The sequence below is a fragment of the Quercus lobata genome, unplaced genomic scaffold (genome assembly GCF_001633185.2).
Source record: "Quercus lobata isolate SW786 unplaced genomic scaffold, ValleyOak3.0 Primary Assembly Scq3eQI_279, whole genome shotgun sequence".
NCBI classification, from domain to species: Eukaryota; Viridiplantae; Streptophyta; class Magnoliopsida; order Fagales; family Fagaceae; genus Quercus; species Quercus lobata.
Window position 1 is genome coordinate 29,154 of NW_022154828.1, and position 13,141 is coordinate 42,294.

Genomic DNA, 13,141 nt, shown 5'->3' on the forward strand with positions numbered 1-13,141 from the left:
ACATCTTTGTAATCAAAAACATAATCTGAGAAGGTTCATTATCATTATTGCTTACAAAAAAACATAGAAGGTTCATTACTCATTTTTGAGTCAATGCCATACACATGGCTTCATGGTGGGCCTAGACACGGTTAGGGCCTACCATATAAGCTGAATTGGGCCATATATATATAAAGTATAAACCAAACCATTCTGAATGAAAGCAACAACAGTGACAAACACACAAACACACACAGTTGGTAGTGAAAAAACAAAAGCTTTGCATATTTGCTTTGATATGGCCAATCAAATGGTGCCCAATGCCGCTTAGTTTCTCCATGTAAGTAACGTGCCAGTGCTTTTGTTATTGGTGTCATATTGAACCTCAGCGTTTAAGCTTATACGTTACATTCTTAAAGGGTATGAAAATTTGTGTATTTTACTCTATTGGGTTCTTGTTTGTTTGTTTGTTTGTTTTTTGGGCTCTATATTCAAATTTTGTTGTGATTGTTAGGATAGATTTTGGTGGGTTTTCGAGCTGGGCATTGTATTTTGATGCCTCGTGGTTGCCTTTTGTGTAATGGGTGTTTGGTGGTGTTATGGTATTTGGTGTTATCTGGGTGCATGCGTTACTTGCTGGTCTATATAGCCCGGTTGTGCTCAGAACCTGTTTGTGCTTGAGTTTTGTTATCTAGCCTTGTGGTTTGTTCAGACTCAGTATCTTTTTTGAGTTCTTGGTTTCTGGATAGGTCTTGTTTTGATCAGTTTGAGTTCTTTGATACAGGAGACAGCTTCTTTTGCCCATTTGCTCTCACTCAGTAACAAAGGTATGGTTTTTTTTTCTTGTTATTCTTGCTGTTCTTGTTATTCTTGAGATTCTTGTTATTTGATTATCTTTTTGTTGGGAATTAAGCATTACTGAATTGAAGAGTTTGATCTGCATTGTACTGAATACACGGGCTCGATATTCACTAATTTTTCAGTGGATTGTTTGAGAATTTTGCTGCTCATTTGTGATTTAAACAAAATTTCTATATGTATATTCTTTAATTTTGTTCTTTTTGATTTTTTGGAATATATAGGCTTTATGTCTGTAGATTCAACTGGTGACTTGACTCTTGTTGTTCAAGAAATGGATGAAGTTACTGATATTGGTAGGAAGAAAGGTAGTAAGAAAGGGTCTGTATCTGTCTCACCCAAGGATATAGGAAAAAACAAGAGAAAATTAGGAGATCCTTCTATAGGGAACCCAGTTAATGCCCCCCTGTCCTTGACTGAGTTCCCTAGGTATGAGTTCTCTCCCGAGATATCTCAAAGCTCTCCATGTGAAGTCAAATTGGAGGTGGGGTTGGATCAGCCTAAAGAGGGACCAGAAACGGAAGCATCTGATCCTTTTGACTGGGAGGATGATCCTCTTGCATGTCAGCTTGAAAAAATTTTGTTGTCTAACTTGCAAGATGTTTTCCAAAATGCAATAGAGAAGCTTGTTGAACTTGGGTATAGTGAGGAGGTTGCTGAAAAGGTTGTTTCGAGGGGTGGCCTTTATTTTGAAGGTAACCCTGTGATGAATATCGTGAAAGATACTCTCTATTTTTTGGAGCAAGGGAAAGATACCGGTGCTTCAAGAGACAACATGTTTGATGACTTACAGCAGCTGGTTGAGTACACGATGTTGGAAATAGTCGGTGTGCTTAGGGAGGTTAGGCCATCCTTATCTGCTGTGGAAGTAATGTGGTTATTGTTGATATGTGACTTGAACGTTCCACAGGCTATTGCACTAGAAGGAGATCCTTTTAGTGGTTCTGGTCGTAAAGATGTTTCAGGAGAGAGCTCCTCTAGTTCCTCTATTCCCCAATTCAAATCCAAGGCACAAAGCTCTGGCCAAGAACCAAATTTCCCGAAGCCTTCACTCCTTAATGCTCAAAATCCTCTGCCTAAAACAGTCAAATTTGGAAGTTTCTCGAATTTACCCAACCCTAAAGATCTTGCTTCGGAAAGGGTAGCTCCAGAAAAAGAGAGTACAGTTTCATTGTCATTCACTGTAGAGAAATCTTTTGGTACCACTGAAGAATGTGTCCAGCCTACTGAACAAAGTTGTACCTGTGAAGAAAAATCAGGAGCTGGTCGCAAGGGGCGGACCAAGAAAGAACTTGCAGCACTTCGGCACAAGTGCATTCATATGGATAAAAGTTACAAGACTTGTGGGTCAAAAGGGAGTTTTAGACCTGGGAAACACTCTAGCTTTGGTGGTTTTGTTTTGGAAAAAAGACTGAAACCACCATCTGAACTTGCTGGTGTACAGATGAAAAATGTTGTCTCAAAGAGAGGTACAGAAGTTGGAGCTGAAGTCCCTTTAGCAGATGGAAGTCTTCCTGTTAGCAAGATTCCATCTACTTTAGGTGCAACAGAAAATGCTCCCACATCTACATCGTCTACAGCTGAGATGAAATCCAACCCAAAGGCCCAGGTCAACACCCCTAAGGCTCCTCAGATTCCTGATTACTATGCTGGAATTCCATATGACAAGTCTCTGGGAAAGTATGTACCGCAAGATGAGAAGGATGAACTGGTTTTGAAACTGGTTCCACGGCTGCAAGAACTACAGGATGAGCTGCAATGTTGGACTGAATGGGCCAATCAGAAGGTTATGCAGGCTGCTCATAGGCTTGGCAAGGATCAGGCTGAGCTTAAAGCATTGAGACTAGAGAAGGAAGAAGCTGAAGAGAAGAAAAAGGAGAAGAAAATCTTAGAGGAGAACACAACTAAGAGGCTGTCTGAGATGGAAAATGCCTTGGGTAATGCCACTGCTGAGGTTGAGATAGCAGATTCTACTCTTCGCAGGCTTGAGGTGCAAAATTCAGTGCTGAAGGAGGAGTTAGAGGCTGCAAAATTACAGGCTTCAGAGTCAGCTGCAAGTTATCAAGAAACAGTGGAGAGGGAGCAGGCAACTCTGAAAAAGGTCCAGTCATGGGAGGGGCAAAAGGCAGCATTGCAGGAAGAGCTTGGGACAAAGAAGGAAATGGTAGCTAAGTTGCAAAAGGAATCGGGCAAGGCTAAGAATCTCTACGACAAAACTGAGGTTTGCTCATGTACTATTTATCTGTTATGTGTGTGTGTGTGTGTGTGTGTGTGTGTGTATTACAGCAGTGGTGAACTCATGGATATCACATGCAAATATGGTTATTGTATACTCAAAAATATTTTCCTTGCATTGGCACCAAGTCACACTTTGTCTCTTTCAAACATACTAGGTAGGTCATAGAATTGAAAGGCACCAAGAGAACACACGACACATACTATAAACACTTCATAACCTTTGTTGCTTCCCAGCAAAATACATCTGCAAAATTCCCTGCAGTTCCTATCACAAGACTTACACTACAGTAACTGCATGACCAAATGCTATTGTTAACACATCAGGAGTTCTCTTTGTCATCAAATCAACTTGATTGGTTTATGTGGCCCCAATGTTTAAAGAAGGGAAGGAACAAAACTCCAAATAAATCAGTGTTGAAGTTGGTAAAATTAGTCAGTCAGATTGCATTTTGACATGGGCTTGGCTCACTATGCATGTAAAAGCTCCATTGTATGCCATCCCTAAGCCATCCTTACCATTTAATTTCATAAGGCCATTTTTTAACTATTCAAATTATAGAGAAGATCTGAAAACTTCTGTGCTTTCTTTTCATGTGCTAATGTGTCTATGTTGTAGACAAATGATTTTTATGGTTTTAATTGTCTGGAACTTCTTCACTAGTAGTAGTTAATAATATTGCAGGCCCGATGGAAACAAGAGAGGATGGAGAAGGAAAACCTACTTGCCCAGGCTGCCTCCATAAGACAGGAAAGGGAACGACTTGAAGCTCAAGCAAAAGCAGAGGAGGAAATTATCAAACAGAAAGCAGAAAGTGAAGTGCAGAAATATAAAGAAGAAATTAAAAAGCTTGAGCAGAAGCTTTCCCAAATGAAAATGGAGGCTGACTCTTCTGCAATAGCAGCACTTCGGAGTGGCACTGAAGCAAGTTCCTCCTCAACAGGCAGCTCAGGTGTCCAAGCTATGCAGCGCAACCAGAATCCTCAAGGCTTAAAACTGGAGCGGGAGTGTGCCATGTGCCTATCAGAGGAAAAGACAGTGCTTTTCCTTCCATGTGCACACCAGCTTCTCTGTGCAAAATGCAATGAGCTCCATGAGAAAAAAGGGATGATAGACTGCCCTGCCTGCAGAGCCCCAATTATGTTGAGGTTTAATGCGCGTTTTGCTTGTCCATAGCGGCTGGACACCTTTTAGCAGGAATGGAGAATGGAGAATTGTAGTAATGATTTGTAAATGGATCCTCTAAAGAGATTCCATTTCGAATCATTTCAGATCAATATGGATCCCCTTCCCCTTTTCTTTATTGTGTTCCTTTTTGGGTTTTTCATAGTTCATACCAAAAAAAAAAAGAGTAGCAAAACCCAAAACAAACAAAAATAGAAAGAAAAAGAAAAAAACAGAAAGGAAAAAAGTAGTTCATAGAGTCAAATTTAACTTTGTAAAGCAAGCTAAAGCTTTTAATAGAAATGAAATCCACCTTCTTCTTCTTCTTTAGCATTATTATTATTAAAAATATTGCTCTGATATTTCAACACTAAAATCATCCATTGTTGTAAATTAGCTTACTTGTTTTTTCTTTTCTCTGAATTATGATAGCTTATAGTGGTAGGTAAGGAGTGCATGCCTGACCATAAGCTCCTAGTTTGTTACCTAAGAAATTCTCAGGCATCTACAACAAAGTTAAATTCTCATGCTCTTCCTCATATTGCTAAGGAATCTCTATATTGGCTTCAAAGATCACCTTGTGGCGGAAAATCTACCTTTAAATTCATTAACATTTCAAAGCAAGCTTGTTTCATTTTAGCTACAATGCACCTCTTCAGGTTATATAATGTTTTTTGCCAATCTCATGGAAGGGGAAAGAAAAGGGCAACATGAAGCATTTGTAGTACTATTGCATAATGCATTAACAAGGAAGAGTAAAGAAACCAAGAAAGTTTCGTCGTAGAAAAGCAGTTTGGATGGCCTAGTCCAGAAAGGAGATTATGATGAAACACAATTCAAAGGACAAAATTCAATCAAGATAGATTGGAGCTTGCTCTGGTAATTATCAGGCTTGATTATTGGTTTCAGTAGGTGTCTTAGTTTGTTTGAGCTTTTGCCTAGGTCCAACAAGATCCTTACTTTGCTGCCATTTCTCGTTAATTTGGGCTCATTAAGCTGAGCTTTTGTCATTGATACGTCCTTTTCTTCTATAGCCCAAACTAGCCTTACCCAGTACAATCACAAGAAATTGCTACTGCTTATCCATTATGATAGTTGGTTATTTTGGCCAAGAGCTATAAGCTCAACTAAGACCTTTTGATGTTTTCAATTGAAACGTTTATGGTTCAAATTAAATTCTTTTTATCCAATTATAGAATTATTAAAAACAAAATTTTAGTTATTCTAACACATGCGTGCACACACGCAAACTTTAGTTGGCTGTAGATTTTTATTAATTTATCTTTTGTGGAGAAACCATTTGCATGTGTGGTATAATTGGATCCGATTCTATGCCTCTATGAATGAGTCCTGCGTTTAGAAAGGTGTTCGGTATAATTAGATTTTAAGTTTAGCTGTTAGAATTTACTTAAAGAATTATAATGGTAGATTAGCCATCAATGCTAAAAGTCTAAAAACATGTGCATTCTTGTCCTTATCAGCATGTGTGTTGTACTTGTGTCCACTTCTTTTTTCCATTTTCTTTATTTTGTGGCAGTTGCAGTTTTCAGGGGTAGTTCACAGTGGTTAATTACTAATTAGTTCGTCTTTCAATTTAATTGAATTAAAAAAAATTAGAGATATAGGGTAAAGTCTATATTAGTGATCTCTAAAGTCTATATTAGTAAAACACGTTTGGCAATTTCATTCGATGGTCAAAATCTCTTTTTAAAAATAAGATAGGATTTCAAACTTTGGTATCAATTATTTGATAATTATTCTTTATCATTATATGCAAAGCAGCAATCACCAAATGAATTTTCTTTTGGTAGATGTAATTTGATGAGATCTTTTATTTAACAAGAAACTTAAGTAATTGAGCTGATTGGAACGTACCAAGTATTTTCCTTTAAATCTTATTAACAAGGATTTTTAAACATAAAAGTACAACAAACATGTGCATCAATTTAGTGACAATGTTCCTAAATATAGGTAGTATGATCCTTCTATAGTACCTCAGAATATTTTTTAGAGTATGATATATTGATATCCATATAATCCTTAACCATCCATTAAGTTAATTAGTTTATCTATATAAATATACACTAATGGTTGAGATTATAACAATATGAATGACTAGGATCATTAAGGATATCGTACCCCCAGGAAAACAGAAAGGTCCTATAAAATCATCCATGATTTCTTGCATCTTCATCATATATAGTTTCCTATCTTACAATCAAAATTGTGAGCATAAAACACATATTTGTCAACCTTTTCCTTTGTTAACAATATGAAGATGCAAATTTAGCTAGCATGCTCATTCTAAATTGATGTACAAGCAAAATAAGACACAAGTTAAAGGATCTTATTGTTACAGTAGAGTGCCGTATACTCCTAAGTCCTGACACATATACAGGAGTCAAAAATGACCAATTGACTTAAAAGGCACGACGTTGATATGTCCAACTGTTTTTTTTTTTTTTTTTTTTTGAACCTCATTTTTCATTGCCTATCAGAAAAGGAAGCTGTATATACATGCGTATTTTTTTTTTTTAAACTCTTTTTTATTGTACAAAGCAAATATACTTTGAAATATTACCCTTTTTTTTTAAATATAGAAAAATAAATAGACTTTAGTAATACTTACTATAATTATTTATCGTACTAATATTATTTTCATGTCTTTCTAAAATTCATTTCTCATTGCTTATTGGCAAAAAAGTACACATGAGAATGGTTACATATATGATTGCCACATAATCGGTTAGAAGTGATTTCTCAAAATCGGTTCAAGGAAAACTTTATCTTTGATAGATGCATATACTTAAAAAAATAAATAAATAAAAAATAAAATTTAATATACAACACATTTTCTATAATTAAAAAAAATAAACATGTATTAGACGTTTTCCATATTATTCTTGTACAAGAATACTTCAATTAACTAAAATTTAGTACTCTTTACTATAATTATTTATTGTACTATGTGTGTTATTATATAACATTAAATTGAATAGATGCTAGTTTTATTTCATGTATTAATTTAGTTTTGAATTTTAGTATATCTCTTACTCTTGAAGGGTCAAATTTAGTATAGCAATTTAGTTTTAAATATTGCTATATTATCTGTGTATTGTACATGCATAATATTGAATAGATATTTAAAATGATGATAATTAAATTTTATTTTGAATGTTAGAGATTATGAAAAAAAAATCTAATACTCATTTCAAAATGAATTAATATAACGGAATGGAATTATATTAAGAATTTCACAGAATCCTAATCTTACGTAGAGTTTAGGTTGCCGAATGGAGGCATTAACTATTGCCCAAAGAGTTGTGTAATAGTCAATAATGTCTATATTATAATTTTTTTAAAGAAAAACCTATACATGATTGTCATTATAATAACTCATTGTCTCTTTGGGTTACATCATCAATATCACTAGCATTTTGTCTCATGTCCAAGTTCGCATTCAATGGATAGCAATGGCATATTTATTATAATGAACCTTTTGCAGTATTAGGGCGAGAAAATGCTCTCTCCTCTACCATATATTTACCAAGATTTATTTTTATTGATATAGATAAAATTAACCAGACAGGAAATAACAGAATTAATGATATTTTGTCACTTAGACAGATAAAAATATTATTGTGAAAACTTGTATTATAATTATATAAGTCTATCCATATCCATGAATCTTGTCATTCTATATTGGGTTTTCAATGTTCTGTACGTAGTCTATTTATCAAGAAGTCAAATTTGGTTAAATTTATCAATCCATACATCAAATGAGGTAAGTTTGTATATATCTGTCCGAGTATTTTAAGTATATTTTTGTCAAGAAATAACATTTAAATCAATCGCTTTTGTGGTCATTTTCTATTTACGTACACATTTTTTTATAATCGAGCTAATCCACAATTCATTAAGGCCATGGCCATCTAAAGAGCTGTTAATGCTTGATAATTAGCAAGGGCAAGGCTTGGGTTCAACGTACAAAAGTATTGGACTTGATAGGATACTATCATTTGTCAACATCCTATCGGTTTAGCGCACATGAACATTGGATCCAAGTTGATTCCAGCTATCAAATACATTTAGTTTTAGACACTTGTACTGTATTTTCCATCATGTTCCTTTTAAAAGATACATTTATATCATATTCTATATTCCAATGGTTAAAACTTAGACAAAGCTTATGTATTATATCTTGGATTATTTAATTGAATTCAATTATATGATTATAATGATCATGAAATAAGAACAACGGTAATAATTTTTAAAGACAATTAAATTCAACCATATGGTCATTAACCAATACAACTGTACAGTTGAATTCACAATGATAAAACCGCCATCCCTTCCCAAAAGTAAACAATAAGGAAAAAGCACTTTTATTAAGCTTATAAGTTTTTAGGGTAATCCTATTGTAAAAATAATGAAATTCTTTCGAACAATTTTAAAATGATGGCATTGGATCTTGTCATGTCATTAACATGTAATCAAATATTATCTATTTAAATTACTATCACATAAAAAAAATTCTAATATACACTCATTTTAGAATAGACGAATAAGATTTTGAAAAGTCTACTATCTAAAAAACTTATTTTAATTCCGACAATCTGCTCGGAAGAAGGATATTTTGTCCAAATGATTTGATGTAAATAATTGATCCACTTGTAGGGATGTCAGAGTGAGACACTTTACAGATTTTTAAAAGTAAAATGCCTACTGGTTTCCTTCATGTGCAAATGGATGAATCCCACTGTTGTTTTGTGCGGCGCAGGTTTGCCTATCCGATGCAAAATGTATGATCCAAAATAAACAAATAAATCAAATGCAGAAGGATTTACTAAATCAGATAGAACTAATCGTGGTATGCAGGAAGGACTTATCAGATTACTTTAGACAAATGTCATGCTAGATTCATCATGAAAGCCGAACTGTATTGGGCTTAAAAACCAACTTAACGAGTGTGACTTGACAGTAAGAGTCCAATTATCGTTTACATGAAATTTGATAAGAATTGAGTAATTTGTGTAATAGTATTTTAATGAATGTGTTGTGTCCACAATAACAGCCTCATCATGGTCCCGGTAGTACTCGTAATATTACTCTTACTTTCATTTAACGTAAAGTGGATGAGTCCATATTGAAAGAAAAAACTAACTTTTGCCTCAAGTAAGTGCAATATTCTTACCTAAAACACTAAACTATTTGTTTTGAGAATCAAAACACTAAACTAACTTCTATGACAGGGCTGGGTGTTATTGGAATGCTTCATTTAAATTTGCTTTGAGGGTACAAGGATATAGTAAACAGTGTAAGAAACACAGACAAGACAAATATAGAAGCACTATATATGGTCCAGCTAAGGCAGTGGACCATATAACAGGACAATAATAGAGACTCTGTTACTATCATTTTTATGATTTGACCTGAATGGAGTATAGTGACTCTAGCAAGTTCAAGCTCAGGCCTGTGGCTCCTTGTTGGCATGAAGTAGACTTACGTATTAATGAGTCTAGTACAGTATAGTCCCAACTCAAATAATTTGAAGAACTATACATTATTGTCAGTTTTTTTAAATTTTTTTTTTTGTGTGTTTTAAAATATTTAATATTCTTAAAAGAAAAAATAGTGGGTTAATCCCATATTGAAAAATATGTGTAAATTAAAAAGGTTTAAAGTCTGTGTTGTGTATCCAAGAGTTAAACCTTTTTTATTACACAGCATTGTTATAATGTGTGTTAAAATACTTAGTATTCTTAAAAAAAAAAAAAAAAAAAAGGAACATTGAGCACCCAAGCCATGTGAATTATGCTTTGCAACATAAAAGCTCTGGTCACTACTTGGATAAGATTGGTTATGCTCATGAATGCAAGCTATTTTATGATGTTCAACTACCACCTAGGTCTAGATATGTGGGGATTGTTTGAGTTAATTCAATATGTACTCTCGATGACTCAAGAAGGGAGCTCATTATAGCTTATAGGGAAACAATCTCAATTATCCATAGAAGGTTTGCGTGGTCATAAAAAATTGAATTCCACATTTAAATGGGGGTGCATTTAGTTTCCTCCCAAAATTTTAAAAATAAATACATTTTCCTTTCGAAAATAATTAAACACTTCTGCAGTTGTGCTTTGACTACTTTCTTTATCTTTTAATGCTTAACATCCTGTTAGAGTGTTAGTGTGATTACTACAAACTAATCTAACCCATTATGTGTCGGTTCATAAGTATAACCACACATATTAAATCACATAATTTAATAAATAAAGTAAACAAGTCACATGATTAAGTTATGTAACTAAAGTGGGTTCCAGTTAACTTAACTGGTAAAGTTTCTGATGGTTGTATAAGAGATTTGTGGTTCAATCTCCGCCTACACCAAAAAACTGATTGGTGTCATGGTCTGATGATAAAGAGCTATCATTAGGAGCAGATGCCATAGGTTGAAACTCTCTCTTTTTTGCTCAAAAAAGTTATGTAACTAAAAGTACACATGCATTCTCATTTGATTTGTCATGGTGAAAGAAATTTTCCCTAAATAGATTGGAAGGAAAATTCTATCCATATAGAAAATGCCACAATTATATGGTTAACATTTAAAACTTGCATGTGATCCTTTCTTTTCTTTTTTTTGATAATTCGATAGTTTGGAGTGGGAAGTTTTGAACCCTAGATGTTTCCATTGAAAACACTTGAACTTGCCAACAAGTTGAGCTACAAAGCTCTTGGCAATAACATCTAACCTTGTGATCCATGATTTTTTTTTTTTTTTTTTCCTTAGAGTCCCTTTACTAGTATTTGGGGGGAAAAAAAGGTTAAAATTGTATGACAGAAATATATAAACACACTAAACTATATCCTTGGGGAACAATACGAATTTACTACAGCTCATACTTGCCCATCCAACCATTTAATTGAAATTCCTAAAACGAGACATCCCTATTGAATAAGTAGCTTTAAATTCATCATGGCAATTGACCTCTGATAGATATTAGACCTTTGTTTTCATCATTAATACATAACAACTTTTAATCTTGCAGGGTACAGTACTCTTCCCCACTCTCTAAATTATAGGCCTTGCCATCATCATTAAGGAGTATTATGTAGAGTTCTTATCAGTAAGATTATTGGAAGAAACTCCCAACAGCCACAACTCATAAGCAAATGTACAAATGGTGACAAGAAGAGAGACTTGTCATTTTGCTAGGACCATAATTAGTGCTCCCAAGACCAGACAACCCCATGCATTTGGCGTTTCCCTTGACACATCAAATCCAGGCTAGACCCGCATATTAAATTACCTATAAATAAGAAAATTATCTACCTAATCTGTATATTAAAAACAGAAAGTATCGAGTGGATTCCACATTTGTCAACTTTTTGATATCTGGCTACCTTTTATAGGGGCTAAACAGAGGCCTTCGTGGGAGTGGGACCTCATAGTGAAATTATGCAAACACCCTTTCGGATCCCAGTGGCAGGGGTATTCAAAATTAGATTCATATAATGACACTGCATGCATTCCATAAGCCAATGAAAATAAGCTGGTTCGTGTCTGAAAATTGTCCAACTTATTTGATTAGCATTTAGATTAACAAGTTTCACGTTTCTCCATTGTCGTGATTATTGAATTATAAAATAATAATAGTCACACACACACACACACGTCTCTTAGCATGCACAGAGACTTTTTTATTTTTACTTTTTGGATAAAAGTTAATAATTTGTATCTATTTTAATTTGCATCTATTATAATTTAGAAATATATATTTTTATTTTTCAAACAAATAAAAATAATAAATTTTAGAGATAAACAGTAACTGTAATTTCTTTTTTAAATGTGAAGGGGAAAAAAATCCTGAATTTTAGGAAATCTCTTTTTGAATTTAAAATGAAATTTGTTATTTGACATTTATGATCATATATTTTTTTAATAAAAGTTAATAATTTGCATCTATTATAATTTAGAAATATATATTTATTTTTCAAAAAAATAAAAATAATAAACTTTGGAGATAAGCAATAACTATAATTTCTTTTTTGAATGTGAAGGGAAAATATCCTAAATTTTAGGAATTCTCTTTTTGAATTCAAAATGAAATTTGTTATTTGACATTTATGACACTATTTCTAAATGAACTTACCCTTCATTAATGAGAGTATTTTTGAATCATATAAAAGTCTTGTTAAAAGAGGAGAATTCTCTTTATATATATATATATATATATATAGTAAAGATCTTATGCAAGAGAGTAAGAGTATGAAGTTTATTGAATTAGTCAATAAAATAAATGGATATATTAATTATTTATAGTTGTGCATTAATTTTTATTAGAAGAATTTATACGATTGCTTTTATAAATTTTATTGTAAGCGAACCAAACAAACTAAGCCCACTTAGAAAAGTGTGTTTAGGTAAGACAACCCAATACAATTAATTTGTATTAGAGTGGGCTTCCGAGGTCAACTTTTAGTGCACTTGTATGGTTTTGCTTTTAAGTTAATGGAGAAAACGTTAAATTATTCATAAGAGAGGAACAAGTTTTGGGATTGATACTTCCTCGAGTTTGGCCGAGGAGCAGTTGTTCATATAATGTTCAAGTCTCAATTATAGGATAGTGCTACACAATGTATATATTTCTTTTCAGTTTTTCGTCCCCCATTCTGGAGGGGTTTCCTTTCTTTATATAGCCAGCTGAATTGCATCCTAGTCCTCCACTTGTACAGTCACTGACCTTCCTTTGGATGCTTGTCCCATCAAGATTTTGCTGGAGGTGGTAAAATGTGCTGCAAGCTGTGAGGGTACTATTCAAGGGTCATTCCTCCATTAATACTCCAACTGAGTTGGTGTAGTGCATTGAATGAGGATGTGATGACTACTTTATCTGGACATTT

The 13,141-nt window shown here is 33.7% G+C and overlaps 1 protein-coding gene across 2 annotated transcripts; it reads left to right on the plus strand.

Moving 5' to 3' along the window:
* Nucleotides 1-219: 219 nt before the first annotated feature.
* On the plus strand, nt 220-4,456 carry LOC115973457 (putative E3 ubiquitin-protein ligase RF298). 2 transcript variants are annotated; one of them, XM_031093721.1, is made up of 4 exons: nt 220-319; nt 764-806; nt 1,062-3,058; nt 3,758-4,456. In XM_031093721.1, exons 3-4 carry the CDS (start codon nt 1,067-1,069, stop codon nt 4,247-4,249), a joined length of 2,484 nt encoding a protein of 827 aa, XP_030949581.1. In that variant the 5' UTR covers nt 220-319; nt 764-806; nt 1,062-1,066; the 3' UTR covers nt 4,250-4,456. The 2 variants fall into 2 exon arrangements, with proteins under 2 accessions (XP_030949581.1, XP_030949582.1); XM_031093722.1 differs by lacking the exon at nt 220-319 and adding an exon at nt 353-399.
* Nucleotides 4,457-13,141: the final 8,685 nt, after the last annotated feature.